The sequence below is a fragment of the Vulpes lagopus genome, chromosome 1 (genome assembly GCF_018345385.1).
Source record: "Vulpes lagopus strain Blue_001 chromosome 1, ASM1834538v1, whole genome shotgun sequence".
NCBI classification, from domain to species: domain Eukaryota; kingdom Metazoa; phylum Chordata; class Mammalia; order Carnivora; family Canidae; genus Vulpes; species Vulpes lagopus.
This window is the reverse complement of record NC_054824.1, coordinates 97826537-97846687: the sequence shown is the minus strand read 5'-3', so window position 1 is coordinate 97846687 and position 20151 is coordinate 97826537. Positions and strand designations below refer to the sequence as shown.

The following is a 20151-nucleotide window of genomic DNA, read 5'->3' as shown; positions in this document are numbered from 1 at the left end:
GATGAAGCAATTATAAAGCTAGTATAAAGAATAAAAGACAAAAATCATAAAATCCACTATCTCTACAGTAATTAAGGGATACACAGAATCCTTTAAAAATATATAAAATATGACATCAAAAACAAAAATGTAGGGTCAGCCCTGGTGGCTCAGCAGTTTAGCACCACCTTCAGCCCAGGACGTGATCCTGGAGATCCAGGATCGAGTCCCATGTCAGGCTCCCTGCATAGAGCCTGCTTCTCCTTCTGCCTGTGTCTCTACCTCTCTCTCTCTCTCTCTCTCTCTCTCTCTCTCTTTCTCTCTCATGAATAAATAAATAAAATCTTTGAAATAAAAATGTAGTGCTTTATTTTCTTTTTGAGATTTTACTCATTTATTCAGGAGAGACACAGAGAGAGTGGCAGGGACATAGGCAGAGGTAGAAGCAGGCTCCCAGAAAGGAGCCCAATGCAGTACTCGATCCCAGGACCCCAGGATTATGCCCTAAGCTGAAGGCAGACACTCAACTACTGAGCCACCCAGACATCCCAAAAATGTAGTGCTTTAAAAAAGTGTTCTAACTTAAGTGTCAACTTAAAAAAGCTAAAATAGACTGCTATATATATACAGTGTTATATATGTATCTTAATGGTGACCACAAACCAAAATCTTTAATAGATACACAAAAAATAAAGGGAAAGGAATCCAAACAGAATTCCAAAGAGAGTCATCAAATCACAAGGGAAGAAGAAAGGAACAGAAGAACTGTAAAAACAACCAGGAAACAATTAACAAAATGGCAGAAGATACATACTTATCAATAATTACTTGAAGCATAAATGAACTACATGCCCCAATTAAAAGACAGAAGGTGACTGAATTGCTTTTTAAAAACCATCTATGCGCTGCCTATAAGGGACTCCCTTCAGACCTAAAGATACACAGAATGAAAGTGAAAGGAGAGCAAAATATATTCCATGCAAATGGGAATGAAAAGCTGAGGTAGCAATACTTATATTGTACAAAATGGACTTTAATACGAAGATGGTAACAAGAGACAAAAGGCATTACATAATGATAACAGGATCAATCCAACAAGAGGATATAACAATTGTAAATATCTATGCCCCCAACATAGGAACACATAAATATATAGAGTAAATATTAAAATACATGAAAAAGGAAATTGACAGTACTATAGTAATAGAGGACTTTAACACTCCACATATATCAATGGATCATTTAGATAGAAACTTAATAAGGAAATAGGGGCTTTAAATAACATATCAGATCAGATGTACTGAATAGACATAGAAATCATTTCATCCAAGAATAGCAGAAAAAATGGGTGCATTTTTTTTTCAAAAACACATGGAACATTCTCCAGGAAAGATCACAGATTAGGTCACAAAACAAGTCTTAATAAATTGAGAAGATTGAAATCATATCAAACATCTTTTCCAACCACAATAGTATGAAACTAAAAATCAGTTATAAGGAAAAAAACCTGTATAAAACACAACATTCTACTAAGCAACCAGTGGGTCAATAAAAAAAAAAAAAATCAGAGGAAATTAAAAAATAACTTGAGACAAATGAAAATGGACACACAATATTCAAAAATCTACGGGACACAGCAAAAGCAGTTCCAGGACAGAAGTTTATAGCAATACAGACTTATTTCAAGAAACAAAAATCTAAGATCAATCTAACCTTATACCTAGAGGAACTAGAAAAACAAAACTTGTATGTGGAATCTAAAAAACAAAACGAACAAAACAGACTCACAGATGCATAGACTCATAAAGAAATGGTGGTTGCCAGAAGGGAAAGGGTGGGGAATGGATGAAATAGGTGAAAGGGATTAAGAGGTATAAATTTCCAATTATAGCATAAGTAAGACAAAGAGATGTAAAGTACAGCACGGGGAATATAGACAATAATATAATAACTTTGTATGGCACAGATGGTGACTAATTATGGTGATCATTTCATAATGTATATATATATGTCAAATCACTATGCTGCACACCTAAGGCATATACCTAAGTATATTGTGTGTCAGCTATGCTTCAGTAATAAAAGAAGATTTAGCAACTTTACAAATTAATCTCAACATTAAAAAAACTCATACAAATTAATAAGGAAAACATCAAAACTCTTCTTGATGAATGAATATTAAGAATATTTATTCATATAAGAAACATTACATGTTTTTTTAAGATTTTATTTATTTATTCATGACAGACACAGAGAGAGAGAGAGAGAGAGAGTCAGAGAGACAGGCAGAGGGAGAAGCAGGCTCCATGCAGGGAGCCTGATGTGGGACTCGATCCCGGTTCCCCAGGATCACGCCCTGGACTGAAGGCGGCGCCAAACCGCCGGGCCACCAGGGCTGCCCCATTACATGGTTTATAAGAAGTAAAATATTCCCTCAGTCATAACCAAATGAATGCAAATTAAAATGTAGTCGTTTTTACCTATTGGCAGTATTTAAAAATTCAGCACTTACTAAAGTGTGATGAAACAAGTTTTTTTTTAAAATATATGTTGATGACTTAAAAATAGACCTAAAACTTTCTGGAAAACAGTTAAGACCCTTAAAAAACATACATACCTCATTACAATGCAACTTCCTCTGAGAAATCTACTCTAATTAGAAATGCATAGAATCTAATCTGAAATACGTAAAATCTAAAAATAAATTACAAAGGCAAAATATTGGAAATAATGTAAGTAATGATAGAATAACAAATAGAATATTGCAAACAAAGGCAACAAAAATGTCCTTCAAGACTGCTGTGAGAAAGTACTCATGATATATGAAAAGATACTTATGTAAGATATATAATTTCAGATATGTAAAGATGTGTACATAAGTGTACACCTACATACATATACAGAGACAGAACGAAAAGTGGAAGTGAACGTTTCAAAATTATAATAGTGGTTCTCTTGTTCTAGCAGGGCCATCTTTTTATAGTGGTACCAAATTTTTCTTAAATCTCCACAATTAGTCTGTATTAGTTTTATATCAGGGGGAAAAGTTTAAAAAAATTTTAATGATGACCTCACCAAATTGTTAGTATAGAATTGACAAAACTCTTTAGCCTCTTTTATTTATTCACCCCATTAGACTGTTTTACATCTTAGTTTTATCCCAGACTGTCATGTAAAACATCAGAGTTATGATTCTTAAAGAATCCTTCTATATATTTCCCATGCAGTTGGTAATTAGTTGATAGGTTAATATCCTAAAGCCCAGTTTCCAGTAGGAAACTATAAGGATGATGCAAATAAAGTACCTTGTTCTAAACTACACAAAAAGGCAGGTAATTTCTGGCTTTTTCCACTGAAAAGCTAGGTAAGAAAGTTATTAAGCATTCTGACTCACGGCATGTGAACATTACATCCACTTTTAATGATTCACAAGCTTCACATTAAGGGTATACATTAAGTAATCTAATAGGTAGTAAAGCCTCTGAAGGCTATAAGGCAGTCTTAATAGAAACAATGTGCTTTTACATTGTAACATTTCTCTTCCTTGGGATCACACTCTATAACAAGGGTGAGTGGGTAACAAGTCTAGCTGCAGCCTCATAGGCTTTTTCCTTATGAAATGTCTGTTCAGGGGACGTGATGTAACTTGCATACCCATATAATAGGCCATGTTCACCTATATTTTTTTTAATGTTACCCAATCCCTCTATACTTTAACATTCTACCTCACTCTGGAAATTTTGACATGTCCAGGGTATATATAGCATTCTTAATAGAAATTGGCCTGAACCAGAAGAGAATCATAAATCACAGCAGTATGACTTCATAAGTCCACAAATGAGAAAACTGGCATAGAGTAAGTGATTTTCCCAAGATCACAAAAGTTGGAACTAGAATGTAAGCCTTCTAGGACCTCTTTCATCACTCCTCCCCACTGGCACTTCCCAAAATGTGTACACAGAGCACCGTTCTGGGAGCTGTTAACAGTTGTGCTGCAAAGAGCAGAGTTCAGAGGTGAAATAAGCCTAAGGATGACTTCATTTCCATTCCCACACTTGGAGAATAGTAATGCATACTAATACATTGAAGAATCCCTGCAATAAGACAGATACTGAACTAGACGGGGTGTGGGAATGAAAAGCATAAACCAGAAGTAGTCTAGCAAACCAGATATATTCTCTGCCCAGCTATGTAGGATAGAAGCAGGGATAGTGAGGAAGAGTTAGATAATCTGGACTAAGTGGGTATTTTTGGTGTTGGATTGTATTTTGGAGAAGGGGAGCTGCTCACCACATGCATCAGCTCTGGCTCCAATTAGATGAGTGTGGTCAAATTTTAAAACACATTATTATGTTAAACTGGGCTCTATCCACAAAGCCCCATGGATTTCAATATCCTGCTTAGAGACCACTACCACCAGAGAGCCATAAAGTTTGCTTTCCAAGTTAGAGGAGCAGTATTGCATAGGGGTTAAGGGACTCTGAATTAGCACTGCGTAGGTAGATCCAAATCCTAGCTCTCTCATTAACCTTGGGCAAGTGCCTCAGTTTCCACCTCTGTTAGAGAGAGGTGGTAATAATGCCCATTTCCCAAGGTTGATATGCAAATTAAATGAGTTAAAGTAGGTAGAGCATTTATAATAGTGTCCTGCACAAAATAAGGACTATGTAAGCGTTTTTACCATTATTATTAGCTTCTATTCCAGGAACAGAGAAATTATAAAGCAGTGCTTCTAAATGTATAAAGTATGCTCATCCAATAAACATAATAATTCTATTAAGACCCAAAATGCCGCTGCCAGCACCCTTGGCTCTACTTACCTAACTCTGACTGCAGAAACTAACCAGAAAAGATTAAATTGAAATTACTCATAGTTTGAAAATTGCCCCCCAAATATGTAAATGTACCAATATTTAAATTTGAAAGGAAGAAAGGTGTAACTCTAACATTCAAGACTGAAGTTGAGGTCATCTTGCCCAACCTGACTTATATATATATATATTTTTTTTTAATCTAAAAAGAAAATAAGATTTTTAAAAATGCTTATTGGACAGACAACAGCCAGGTATTGGTTCCGCCTACAAAGTTGTCCTTTGATATCTGCATGACCTTTACTGTGTTTTTGTAACTTAAAGATAGAACAGGTCCTGTGGCACCATGATTTTTTACCTTTAAGGTCCTTTCTCTGTATGGCTCAGGCTTAAGTGTGAGAGTTCACACACAAGGTCAAGTTCCTATGGCTCAGAGTGCTTTGCCCCTGATGTGGGCTGGTGGTTATTGGAACCCTGTGTGCATTTTTTAGAAGGAAGGAAGGGAGGGAGGGAGGGAAGTAAAGGAAAGGAAGGGAAGGGAGTAGGGGTAGGGGAAGAGAAAAGGGAGGGAAAGAGGGAAGGAAAAAAGAGAAAAGTATTATTAATCTGGACCACTAAAAAATTTGAAAAATAACCTTGAAGATTTAATTTTGCTGACATGGAACTGACACCAGAAATTTTGTAGCATTTAAGCTCTCCGCAAAAAAGAAAGTGAAACATGTTTTCTTCAGTTATGCATTTTTGAGATGATCTTAATGGTCTCAATACTTTGCTTTCCAAGTAAAGTACTTTTTCTTTACTTTTTCTCCCAGAGTTTCAGGACCCATCAACCTACTCCAGTTCAGAGTTTTGCAAGCATCTTCATTCCAAATTTTCTAACTTTAAAGGGTTTTGTGGGAATTGGCACCGTATTTTGTAAGCAAAGTTTTGATCCGTTGCTAGGGACATCTTCAGCTATGAAAATAAGGGCATTATTGGAATATAGAATAGGCTGTAGCATTTGCCACTAGACATGGCAAAATTAAAGGGCAGAGGATTCTCCCTCGCACACTTCCCATTCTAGTTCAGAATGACAAGAAAACTTCTGATAGAAGCAACAAGAGTCTATTCCAAATTTAGATTTACAGGGACTTACACTTAGAAGCATTTGTTTTGTCAGATCTTTTGGAGAGAAGGAAAAGAGCCTGAAGAAGGAAAAGAAAGATCATGCCCAGTTTCTTGCAGTATATGAGAGTGAGAAGCCAAAAAAGGAAAAGATGGTAGCTAGGAAAAACAGAACAAAACAAAACTGGAGAGATATGTGCCAGGTTAAACAAGGAGCCTGATGAACCACCACAAGCCTGTGGAAGACTTTGCATGGGCCAGTGTCCCTGCAGCTGGACCTGGGACCATGTGGCCAGAAAAGGCCAGGAGACTGAAGGTCGAGCATGCCCAAGCTTCTCTCAGCAGCCGCTCCCACAGCAATCAGGTGCCCTGAATTGTGCACAGCAAACTTGGTCTTGGGTTTGCTGTTGCTCCTGCCACCCATCACTGAATTCTTCGTTTGCATGCTGGATCCCGTTCTCCTTTTCTCCCCTTTTTCATTTCTCCACATTTTCCTTTCTCAGTTAAAGTTGCAACTACTTGCTACATTATAGCCCTAAAATAGTCTTGTTTCTACTTTTGGGGGATGAATGGAGTTGAATTTTGGAGGATGGGAGTAAAGTTTTAATAGAAAAGCAGAGATGACAAGGATAATGCAAGAGCTTCTAGCATTCTGAACAGTTATAATAAATGAGAGATATATTTACAGATGGTATAATTCCTTTTTGGCACAACCTGCTTGATTACAAGTCCTTATGTTTTAGTCATGGGATAGCTATAGTAATGATTCTGAAAAGTATACAAAGCAATCAAGGATGGAACATGATCAGTGTTAATATAAGTGGAGTCACACTTGAGAGTGCCTTCTTTCAATGGATGTGCTTTCGCTGTGTGTCCTTGCCTTCCTCTCCTCTCACCTTCCCTGTCTTCTGTTTTGCCACTGTGGCCTTTAGGGCTTCACTGAGTTCACTTTTCACAGGGTCACGTTCTTTGGATGTGGGAATTGTATTCTTTCTCAGTGATGCTGGTGGGAGTCCCTTAATGAGCTGGGAACAAGGTTTCTTGAAGAATAGTTCCCAGTCCTGCTTCTCTTGGCCAAATAAAACATTCTGGCTCTTAGGGATGAGTAATTTTAGCAAAATACTTTAGACTGTTGAAGTACAGCTGTTTCTCCAGTATTATTTTTCAGCATGTATAGTTAGATTTCCCAGAGAACAGCTGACCCCTCTAGAAATACAGAACACCCCCCTCAAATAAGTGAGATTAAACTAAATTAAACAGGATGGATTTTTAAAAACTGAGTCACAACATAATGATAAAAGGAATAATTCAACCAACAGGAAGTTGTAATGATTCTAAATTTGCATACCCCTAACATACCTATGAGATGTGCAAATAAAAATTGGTAGAATTGCTAGAAAACATGGACTAATTCAGAATAAGAGTGGGACATGTTAATGCACATGTCAATAATTGGCAAAACAAAAATGTATATACATGTAACATTTGAAAAACATAATTAACGAGTTTATCCATGATCCTATGTAGAATTCTGCACCTAATAATTAGAAACTATATATTCGATTCAGAAATGCTTTGAAACATTTTTTAATTGTTTATGTACCAGGTCAGGGCCTGGCAAACTGTGGTCTATGGACCAAATTCAGCCAGAATGTGTTTCTGTAAATAGTTTATCAGAACCCAGCCATGCGTATTCATTTATATATTGTCTAAGGCTGCTTTTATACAACAGCGGAGTTTGAGTACTTACTGACAGAGACCTTATTGCTCTTCAAACTCTATACCTATTTACTATATGTCCCTTTACCTAAAAAGTTCGCTGTGCTAAAAATAAAGCAAGTCTTAACAAATATCAGAGAATTGGTATGCAAGCCATTTTTCTAACCACAAAACCAAAGAATAATAACAAAAAAAAACTGTTTAGAAATATAAAAATACACTTCCAAATAACTCATTAGTCAAAGAAAAATCATTATGGAAACATTAGAAATACTTAGAATTAAATGATTATGAAAATGCTATAACTTTAAAACATACGGTATTCAACTTAAAGTTAGATTTAGAGAAAATGTTTAGCCTTAATGCTTATATCAGAAAAAAGAAAACTTAGTGGGCTAAATATCCAACTACAAAAGTGAGAAAAATCAGTAGACTAAACCCAAAGAAAGTAAAAAACTTAGTGCAGTAAAAATCAAAGATGCAGTAGGAAATATCTATAAGTACGGAACTTGGTCATTTTTTTAAGACCTCTCTGGTTGAACAAGAAAAAATAAGGTGCAAGTAAAAAAATAGGAGATAAGAAAAGTGGGAATAGCTGCATACAATGACCAATTCCAATAAATTTGAAATAGACAAAATCGCCAGTTACCTGGGAAAATATCACTTAACAAAACTGAATTAAAAATAAATAGAAAAACATGGATAATCATATGACCATTAGAAACTGGAGCATTTGTTAAAATATACCCACAGAAAGAATACTATATTCTGCTTGTTTTATTGACACATTTACCTAATATCAAGGTATTTGATTTTAAATGTCTGCATAAATAATAAGGTATTTGATTTTTAAAATCTACATAAAATTTTAAATCCCCCCCAAAAAAACACTTATTAAAAAAGAAATAAATCATGACCAACTGGGATTTATCCTAATAATAAGAAGAGTTTAACATTAGCATATTTTTACAGTTCACCACATTATCAGATTATAGAAGAAATCCCATATGATCTTCTCAATAAATGCAAAAACAAAAAGCATTGCATTAATTTCAACACCTATTCATTACTTCAAACAAGCTCTTAGCAATCCAGTAATGAAAGGAAACATCGTTGGAGCACCTGGGTGGCTCAGGCAGTTAAGCATGCAACTCTTGATTTCAGCTCAGGTCATGGTCCTGAGACCATGGGTCTCAGGGTCCTGAGATGGAGCCCAGCCTCTGGTGCTACCCTAAGCTTGAGAGTCTCTCTCTCTTTCTTCCTCTGCCCGGCTCATGCTCATTCTCTTTCTCAAATAAATAAATAAATCTTAAAAAAAAAAAAGGAAACATTATTAAACTATAAACATCTTTTCGTGCAAACTAGTGTGGGTGTTAAAATTGTGGAATCTGGGATTTAAATTTCAGGTCTGCCAGTTATTAGTTGTGTGACATTGCATAAGTGTTGCAAATTGTGTAATGAAAATTAGCTTCTGTCATTTTTTAAAAGTCAGGTTGATTGAGGATTAATTTACATTCAGCCAGAATTAACCCTTTTTGTGTACAGTTCTGTGAATTTTGACTGATAAATATGGTTGTATAACCACCATAACAGTTAAGGTAACAGAACATTTCCATCACTCCTGAGAAGTCTCCCATCTTTCATCCCAAGTAATTATTCATCTGTTTGTCCCTATAATTTTGCCCTTTCCAGAATGTTAAATAAATGGAATCATATAATGTAGTTTCTTTAATCTGGCGTGTCCTTTACTTAGAATCATCATACCTTTGAAACTTATCCATTGCTGTTGTGTATAGTTGATTTTTTTTTTGTTTTTTGGGGTTTTTTTTTTTTTTTTTTTTTTTTTTTTTTTTTGGTTTTTTGGTGTGTTTGTTTTTGTTTTTGTTTTTGTAATTGGTTTTGTTGAGAAACTGTGAGAACAAATAGAGTTCATCAGGTTACTAGCCAGTGCAGATCAAGGTTTTTATGAGGCCTGAGCTTATACAATTTAAGGGGCCCTCTCTTAGGAAAAGAATACAAAATTACTGATATAAAATTAGGTATGAAAGTAGTTGTTTTAAATAAGAAATCACAGCAGTACTGATGCAAACACAGGAATTCTAAAAGTTTTTATTTTACTTATCCCCATCCAATAAGAAAAACATATATATGGTTCCTTGAAAACTATATAAAATGCACCATCAACTGTGTTCCTACAGGAAAAATGGGAAGCTAATTCTCTGCTTATAGTTTTATATTTTTGATAATTGGAAGGATTTTCCACTGGTTTCATGCATCCCAAACCTGGTTTCTCCTCCAGTGCCCATATAGTTCTAGGGAAGGGTACTACACATACATTTGTGCCATGATCTACAACCTCTGGCCCTTCACAGTTGGTCAGAATGTCTGGTGAGTTGGCACAGGGTGGGAGGAGAGTATTCCTGGTAGCAGTCCTACACTAGGACAGCTAGCAGTAATTTAACTGTAGACTGCATGATTATGAACCACTCCATTAGACTCAAAATTAAATGTATGTTTAATCAACTTCCTGTAACTGGATTCCCAAAACGTTCACTTCCACTTCAACACCATTCACTACAGAGTATGTGAAAGAGGTGAATTCTGAGTAGAAATAGACAGTGGTCTATTTATTTTAACCACAATATATCTTTCTTTTGCAAATTTTCTAAGAAAAAAATAATCACATGATCCATTGCCAGGGGCCTTCCCAGGGCCTAGAAGGGGTTCATGCAAACAAGTGCTTTGAAGCTTAAGGAAATTGCTGGGAAATTGGACTTCCAATACTTCTCATAAAGAAGATGAAGGCAGGGATTGAAGCAAAGAGGAAAATATGTGCAGCTTTTTAATTTTGCTTGCTCTTTTTGCTTTGAGTTGAAAAGGGACAATATACTTGACCCCTTTATTGGAAGAATTCAACCAGTTCCATCTGGTGGTATCTTTTTTTTTTTTTTAATGAATACTCTCAGGGAGTAGGAGATGAGGCTACCCCGTCTTGTTGTCTCCACTTCACAGGCCCTGTCAGCCACTGGGACTAATTAGTGTAGGCCTGGCTTAACCTCCTCAAATGCCAGCAGTTCTAGAGGAACCTGGGAGCTGGAGCCAGGCTGGGTAGGTTGGGCCTTATACTTCTCTTTTAATACTCTCTTAATGGAAATCACAGAACTAGCATCCTTTTTTTTTTTTTTTTTTTTTCCAGAAAAGCAGTTTTTCTCTTTTGGAACCAAAAAACATAACAGGCAAAAGAAACAACTAATTTATTCAGCCTACAGTGATATGAGATGATCTCATTTTATACGTTAAAAGGTTTCAGATGAAATAATTTTTGGCTCAGAAAGTAACTCAGATTTGGAGCATTTTGTTAACAAGGTATTTTAAATATTTCTGATGGGTTTTGTTGCATAAGAGTCACATACCTTTAAAAATGTGTTATTTTCAGCTAGATTGCTTAAATACAGACTGTGCTCTTCAGTTATCAGAGTCTGGGCAATGGAGGAATAAAGAGTTCAGAATTTTCTTTTAAGGCATTATTGGAGTTTCAAATATTTCAGGATTTGAGCTCAACATTTATTTATTTGTATTTTGCCCATTTTATCTTAAAGTGACTTTTAAAGTTAATAAAAGAAGATTTGTATAAGTGGTTTAATATTTTACACATAGAAATAATATTACATTTATAATGAAAATGTAAATGAAACAGTAGGTATGGGGAAGTACTTTTTACTTTAATCAACACTGGGCTAAGTACTTGGGACACTCTTGAGTACCCCCACAGTGTTATTGTTCCCCAGAGAGAAAGCCTAACATTTATGCAATACCTGCACACACTATATGGAAGAATAAAATTATATGCTGATTTACAAGGTAAGTATAGAAATGCTGTGACAACAAGAAGGAGAAGGGCTATGTAGTCAGCCAAGATCCCAGATGAAGATGAGTTGGAGGATGTTAAGAGAAAGGAGACTCCATGGATAGAAACAACTATAAGAAATGTCATAGAACTAAAGGTGACTTTAATGGAGAAAGAAATTGCTCAGGTGGGGTTGCCAGATTTATTAGCAAATAAAAATACATGCCACCTCATTAAATTCAAATTTCAGATAAACAATGAATAATTATAATACTATTTAGATATCTCTCATGCAACATATAGGTCACACTTAGACTGAAAAATTATTTGGTAATTTTTGTATTTTTGTATTTAATCTGGCAACCTTATCCAGAGAGCTTTTATTTTTGAAGACTCCGTCATGGCCTGGGTTGAATTTCTAAATTCTGCATTTCTCTGAACCCATTTGTCTTCCTGGCTCTTCTAGTCAAGACACCAATGAAAGGGGGGTACCCCAGCAGCAAGATGGTACTCTGGTCTGGTCCACAGCCAACCACATGCCTGTTGGCTTTTCCAGCATAATAATTTTGGGCTTCCTGAAGAAAAGGATGGATTTCCTTTAAGTATTACTTTTAACTTTTTCATTGTGAAATCATTTTAGATTCACATGCAATTGTAGGAAACAGTATACAGTGAAATCACATATATCCTTTACCCAGATTTCCCCAGTGGTCACAACTTGCAAAACTATATGTATATGTAAATGGTAACACAAGGATGTTGTGATTGATACAGTTAAGATACGGAATATTTCCATCCTCATAAGAATCCTGCTTGTTGCTCTTTTGTAGCCACACCCACTCCTGAACCTAACCCTTTCCTTGAGGCCACTGTGCTGTTCTCCATTTCTCTCATTTTGTCATTTCAAGAATGATGTATAGATAGAATCACACAGTATGTAACCTTTTGGGATTGGCTTTTTTTCAGTAAGCATAATTCTCTGGAATTTATCAAGGTTGCTGTGTGTATTAATAGTTTATTCCTTTTTTTTGAAGATTTTATTTATTTGAGAGAGAGAAAAATCATGAGCAGCGGGAGGGGCAGAGGGAGAAGCAGACTCCCCTGATGCAGGGCTCGATCCCAGGACTCTTAAGATCATGACCTGAGCCAAAGGACTTAACCAAGTGAGCCATCCAGGCTCCCCCAACCTTTTTACTGCTGATTAGTATTCTATAGTATGGATATATCACAGTTTGTCTAACCATTCACCTATCAAATGACATCTGGGTTTTCTCTAGCTTTTGGCTATTATAAATAATAAAGCTGCTTGTAAACATTTCTGGACAGTTTGTTGTATAAACTTAAGTATTTGTTTCCCTGGGATAAATGCCCAGGAGTGCAGTTGCTGTGTCGTATAGAAGTCGCATGTTTAATGTTTTAAGGAACTGCCAAGCTTATTTCCATTTGTGGAATATATCTTCTGTTCCCAGTTGCAGTGAATGAAAATCCAGTTTCTCTAGGAATGAAAATCCTCACCAGCATTTGGTGTTGGCACTATTTTTAATGTTAGCCATTGATAGATTTGTACTCATATCTTGTAGCTTTAATTACCATTTTGCTAGTGGTTAATGATACAGAACATATTTTCAGGTACTTATTTACTTTTCAATGAATGCATGTTCATGTCTTTTGCCATTTCCTAATTAATTGTCTAGTTTTTATTTTCAGTTTTGAGAATTCTTTATATTGTCTAGATACTGGTCTATCCTTTATTAGATATGTGGTTGCAAATATTTCTCCCACTCTGTAGCTTGTTTTTTCATCCCATTAACAGGGTCTTTGCAAAGCAGAAGTTTTCAATTTTGATAAAGTCTAACTTATCAATAATTATTTTTATTGATTATACTTTTAGTTGCAAAAGTAAGAACTTTATTTTTTTTTAAGATTTTATTTATTTATTCATGAGAGACACAGAGAGAGAGGCAGAGACCCAGGCAGAGGGAGAAGCAGGCTCCATGCAGGGAGCCTGACATGGGACTTGATCCCAGGTCTCCAGGATCACACCCTGGGCTGAAGGTGGTGCTAAACCACTGAGCCACCCGGGCTGCCCGCAAAAGTAAGAACTTTAGTTGCTTAACTAAAGAGCCTAAATATTTTCGTTTTTTTTCTAAAAGTTTTAGGTTTTACATTTGAGTGTGTGATCCATTTTTGACATAAGTTATGTATAAAGTGTGAAACCTAGGTAAGGGTTAATTCTTTTGCCTATGGATTTTTTTCCCTATTTATTGAAAAGGTGCCTTTGTTAAAAATCAATTGAATGTATTTGGTCTTTTTCTGGGTCTGTATTCTATTCCATTCATCTGTGTGTCTATTCCTATACCAATACCACACAGTCTTGATTATTGTAGCTATATACTATGTCTTGAAATCATTTTAACTATTCTAGTACCTTTCCCATTGTACATAAATTTTAGAATAATCTGTATATACCTACAGAAGAATCTTGCTGGGATTTTGACAGAAATTATGTTAAACTTGTATGTCAGTTTGGGGAAAACTGGCATCTTTACCATGGTTAGTCTTCCAGTCTATGAACATGATATGTCTCCTTCTTTATTTAGTTCTTCTTTGACTTCTTGCATCAGTGTTTTATAGTCTTCAGCATGCAAGTCCTATGCATGTTTTCTTAAATTTACACTGAAGTATTATAGGTTTTTTAAGCAATTGTAAATGGTATTGTATTTTTATTTTGGGGGTTCATATGTTCATTGCTAGCATATAGAAATAAAATATTTAATAAAATATCAGTAAAGATAATATTTATCTTCTATTCTGTAACTTTGCTAAACTCAGTTCTAGCAGGGTTTGGGGGTTTCGGAGAAAGTTTTTTAGATTCCTTGGGATTTTCAATGTAAAAAATCATGTCATCTGCAGATGGGAGCAGTTTAATGTCTTCCATTCTGATGTACATGCCTTCCATTTCCTTTCTTGCCTTATTACACTGATTAAAAGTTCTAGCACTATATTGAATAATTCTGGTCAGAGCAGACATCCATGCTTTGTTCCCTATCAGAGAGAAAGCATTCAGTCTTTCATTTATATTAAGTATAATATTTGCTGTAAGTTTTTTTATACATAGTGTTTATCAGTTTCTCTTAAATTTGTTGTTATTTTACGTCTTAGAATATGACTATCTTAGGATATGTTCCATAACATTTAGAATGAATATTCTATTGAATGGAATATTGAGTGCAAATGTTGATCAGATCCTATTGGTTAATGGTTATCACTTAGGTCTTCTATATGTTTGCTGATTTTCTGGCTACTCATTCTCAGTTCTTGAGAGAGGACGGTTGAAGTTTGAACTAAACAGTACTTTTGTCTGTTTCTTCTTTCATTTCTATCAGTTTTTGCTTCCTATATTTTGCAGCTCTGTTGTTTGTTGCATACACATTAAGGATTGCTATGTCTTCTTGGCAGATCCAACCTTTTATCATTATATAATGTCCTTCTCTTTCTCTGGTAATTTTCTTGACTCTGAACTCCTCTGATATTAATATAGCTACTCTGCTTTCTTTTGATCAATATTTGTATGTTGGGGTGCCTGGGAGCTCAGTCAGTTAAGTGTCTGCTTTCAGCTCAGGTCATGATTCCAGAGTCCTGGGATGGAGCCCCACTTGGGGCTCCCTGCTCAGTGGGGAGCCTGCTTCTCCCTCTCCTTCAGCTCCTCTCCCCTGCTTGTGCTCTCTCTCTCTCTCTCTCTCTCTCTTTCTCACCCTCGCTCTCTCTCTCCCTCTCAAATAAATAAAATCTTTTTAAAAATATTTATATGTTATACTTTTTCCATCATTTTGTGTTCAACTTAGTATGCTATTATACTTGAGGCAAGTTTCTTGTAAATAGCATATAGTTAGGTCATGTTTTCTAATCTCTGTCAATCTTTACTTTAAATTTGCATTTTAGGCCATTTACATTTAATGTAATTATTAATATGTAAGGGTTTAAATCTACCATTTTATTCTTTTTTTTTTTTTCTGTGTGTTGTTTCTATTTTCTCTTTCCTACCTTCCTGTGGATTACTTGAACATTTTTAGAATTCTATTTTGATTTATCTCAGTGTTTTTTATTGTATCCCGTTGTATGGCATCTTAAGTGATTTCTAAAACCACTAGGGTAGGGTCACCAGAGTGGCTCAGTGGTTGAACTGAGCCTTTGGTTCAGGTCCTGATCCTGGGGTCCTGGGATGGAGTCCCACATTGGGCTCCCCATAGGGAGCCTGCTTTTCCCTCTGCCTATGTCTCTGCATCTCTGTCTGTGTCTCTCATGAATAAATAAATAAAACCTTAAAAAAAAAAACACTAGGGTAAGTGCAGCCTTTTTACCACTGGGCAAAATGGAAAGTGATGACTCTCTACTAGCCCTCCTGTAACACTATCTTAGCGGGGAGAGAGCAGTACACTTCATTATTGCCCAGAGGAGATGGAATTCAAGGCTTACCATGTGGTCTCTATTGATACTGCAATGGTAGTGGTAATGATGGGAGGGGGAGAATAGAGATTTGTTATTACCTTTAAGGGATGAAATTCCCTTTGGGAGTTAAATCCCTGCTTGATCATCTCTGATACCACTCTGGTGGGAGGTGGAAGAAGAGTTGAGGTGCCTCATCACAGCCTGACAAGGGTGGAAGTCTGGGCTCCCCACTCAGCCTCTGCTACTGGGGCAGGGCCAGTTTTTTAGTGCTTGGAGTCAAATAGTTATTATCTTTTTTTTTAAGATTTTATTTATTTATTCATGAGAGACACACGGAGAGAAAGAGAGAGAGGCAGAGACATAGGCAGAGCGAGGAGAAGCAGGCTCCATGCAAGGAGCCTGATGCGGGACTAGATCCCGGAAATCCAGGATCATGCCCTGAGCCAAAGGCAGACACTCAAACACTGGGCTACCCAGGTGTCCCCAAATAGTTATTATCTAAACATTTTTAGTCTTGCTAGGTTGCCTCTTCCCTGGTCATTTTGTTAAATAGAACAGCCGTTCATTGGGGCTTTTTTGGTCTGCCCCCATTGGCATTTCCAAGTTACTGACTTCTTTAACCCCAAGCCTGAGATAATAAAGCAAAAAGAAAACCCATGGAGCTAACTGATATGTTGTCCCTTATACCTCAAAGTCCCAAAGTGCCTACTTCTCTCTATCTTTCAGAGACTGCCTATGTTTGTTTTATTTATAAGGTCCAGGATTTTTAGCTGTACACAGCATGAGGAATAGGGAAAAATACTGCAACTATTACTAGTACTACTAGTAGTATCTTTCCAAAAGCAGACGTTCCAAAAAAAAAAACAAAGCAGACGTTCCATAAATACTTTTAATGCCAATATAATCATTTAAAATTATTATGTTAATCTACCTGTTAATCTACCTGCTATTACTCCATAGGAAGAATCTTTTTTTTTTTTTTTATGCTATACAGATAAAAGTACATGTCTTAATCAGGGTTCTCTAGATAAACAGAACTAATAGGAGATACATATTTATATCTATATATCTGTATCTGTCCATATATAAAATAAGGAATTGGCCTATGCATTCTTTGAAGCTGGCAAGTCCCAGCATCTGCAGTGTGAATTGGCAAACTGGGACCCAGGTTCCTCAATCCTAATCACAAGGCCTGAGAACCAGGACAGCTGATGGTGTAGTTCTAGTCTGAAGGCTGGCAGGCTGTCAATGCAGGAAGAGCTGATGTTGCAGTTCAAGTCCAAGGCAGAAAAAATTCTCTTACTCAGCAGAGGGTCAGCCTTTTTGCTTTTTTGTTCTATTCAGGTCATCATCTAATGAGGCCCACCCACATGAGGGAAGGCAATCTGCTTTATTCAGTCTACCATTCAAATGTTAATCTGAGGTTGGGCATTTGACGGGATAAGCACTGGGTGTTATACTATATTTTGGCAAATTGAACTCCAATAAAAAAAAAAAATACCAAAATAAAATAAGTAAGTAAATCAAACAAACAAAACAAAACAAAACAAATGTTAATCTCATCCAAAAACACCCAGAATAATGTTTCACCAAATATCTGGGTACCCTGTGACCCAACCAAGATGACACATAAAATTAAATACCACAGTATGCAAACATTTAAAACCACAGTGGGGTGCCTGGGTGGCTCAGTTGGTTAAGCCTCTGCCTTCAGCTCAGATCTTGATTCCAGGGTCCTGGGATGAAGCCCCACTTCGGGCTCTCTGCTCAGTAGAGGTCTGCCTCTCCCTCTCCCTCTGCCCCTCCTCTCTGCACATGTGCACTCTTTCTCTCTCTCAGATAAATAAAATCTTTAACCATTTTTAAAAATAATAAATAAATAAAAGCACAGGATTACCAGATTGGTTCATTTGGACCTAAATATGAATTCTGACCAAGATTGCTTACAAATTCACATTTTGGACTGACATTGTTATATAGAGAGAAATTCAAAGAGAACGAGTAAAGACCTTTTAAAGATTCAAAAATGTGTTTAAAGAGAGTAACGACTTGTTGGGAGAACTGGACAGCAACATACAAGAAGAATGAAACTGAACCTCTTTCTTACACCATACACAAAAATAAATTCAAAATAGATGAAAGACCTAAATGTGAGACAGGAAATCATCAAAATTCTAGAGGAGAACACAGGCAGAAGCCTCTTTGACCATGACAGTAGCAGCTTCTTTCTAGACACATTGCCGGGGGCAAGAGAAAGAAAAGCAAAAATGAGCTATTGGGACTTCATCAAGCTAAAAAGCTTCAGCTTCTGCACAGTGAAGGAAACAGCAAAGGCAGCCTACAGAATGGGAGAGATAAATGCAAATGACATATCGCATAAAGGGTTTGCATCCAAAATCTATAAACAATTTATTAAACCCAACACCCGAAAAATAATCCAGTTAAGAAATGGGCAGAAGACATGAATAGACACCTTTCCAAAGAAGACGTCCAGATGGCCAAGAGACACATGAAAAGATGCTCAACATCACTCATCATCGGGGAAACACAAATCAAAACCACTATGAGATACCAACTTAGACTTATCATAATGGCTAAAATTAACAACATATGAAACAATAGGTGTTGATGAGGAGGAGGATAAAGGGGAGCCCTCTTACACTGCTGGTAGGAATGCAAACTGGTGCATCCACTCTGGAGAACAGTATGGAGAACTTCCTCAGAAAGTTAAAAATAGAGCTACCCTGTGATCCAGCAGTTGCACTACTAGGTATTTACCCAAAGGACACAAAAATAAAGATTCAAGGGGTACATGCATCCCGATGTTTATAGCAGGATTATCAACAATAGCCAAACTATGGAGAGAGCCTAAGTGTCCATTAGCTGATGAATGGATAAAGAAGAGGTGATATAACACACACCCTAGAATACTACTTAGCCATCAAAAAATGAAATCTTGCCATTTACAACAAAATGGCTGGAGCTATGTATTATGCTAATAAGCAAAATGTCAGAGAAAGACAAATACCATATGATCTCAATCACATATGTAATTTAAGAAAAAAAACAGATAAACATATAGGAAGGGGGGAAAGAAAAAAGGGGGAAGGGAAATAAACCATAGGAGATTCTTAACTATAGAGAACAAACAGGGTTGATGGGGACAAATTGAGTGAGAGATGGGCTAGATGAGGGATGCGTATTAAGGAGGGCACTTGTGATGAGTGCTGGGTGTTGTATATAAGTGATGAATCATTGAATTCTGTTCCAGAAACTGATATTGCGTAGTATGTTCACTGACAAAAATTTAAATTAAAAGAAAAAAAAAACACCTCGCAGTAGAGATTTAAAGCAAAAATAAATAAAGAGAGCAACCACTAGAGGCACCTTGGTGGCTCACTTGGTTAAGCATCTGCCTTGGGCTCAGGTCAATGATCCCAGGGTCCTGGGATGGAGTCCTACATCGGGCTCCCTCCTCAGCAGGGAGTCTGCTTCTGTCTCTCACTCTCCCTCTCTTCTCTCTCTCTCTCTATCCCTCTCTTATTCCCTCCCTCTCTTATCTTTTTCAAATAAAGAAATAAATAAGATCTTTAAAAAAGAGGAAGTGAAAACAACCACTAAAATCCAGAAGGCAGTATGGCATTATGGGAAGTAAGAGACTATGAATGCTGTGTTTCTTCAGTAGAGCTTTATAAACAGAAAAACTGTTGAAACTTTTATTTTTCCTGATTCTAAGAGTATGAATATATTTTTTTCCATTGTTAAATGATTTTACAAATTCAAAATAAATATTTTTCATGATTTATAATCTCTTTGCCACGGTCTCTTAACATTCCCCCTCGGGCTATCACCCAGGTGTCAAGAGCTACAGTTTTTCAGGGCAGGCAGTATTATTTGTGGAGAAGACTTTGGACTCAAAACAGATCTGGGTTCCCAGCCGTGTGACCTGGGGCAAATTGCTTTACCCCTCTAAAAAGAAATTTCAGTATCAGTAACATCGATGTAAGTGCACCATAATTAAACATTCTCAAAAGTTAGACATCTAGATAATTTTGAGTTTTGCAGTTTTATGAATAAGACTGACATCTTGGTGCTTAAATCTTTATATTTTGGATCGTTTCCATGAATTCAACTACTTAGAAGTAGAATTACTGAGTCAAGGGATAGAACCTTCTAAAAAGGTGGTACCAAGATTGCACTAGCAATGGAAAAAGGAAAGAGAGATGCTTTTCTAATTTTTAA

General features: G+C 36.4%; 1 protein-coding gene across 4 annotated transcripts in view; it reads left to right on the top strand.

Moving 5' to 3' along the window:
- Nucleotides 1–20151, top strand: part of CMSS1 (cms1 ribosomal small subunit homolog) — a 370781-nt gene that overhangs the window by 317590 nt on the left and 33040 nt on the right. The window contains exon 1 of one of the 4 annotated variants that reach the window (XM_041759764.1): nucleotides 6131–6258. The exons of the other annotated variants lie outside the window; for them this stretch is intronic. Within the exon in view, the coding sequence (XP_041615698.1) occupies nucleotides 6147–6258 (112 nt within the window). The 5' untranslated portion in view covers nucleotides 6131–6146. Of the gene's footprint in view, nucleotides 1–6130; nucleotides 6259–20151 lie in introns of those variants that run through there. 4 annotated transcript variants of the gene reach the window in all.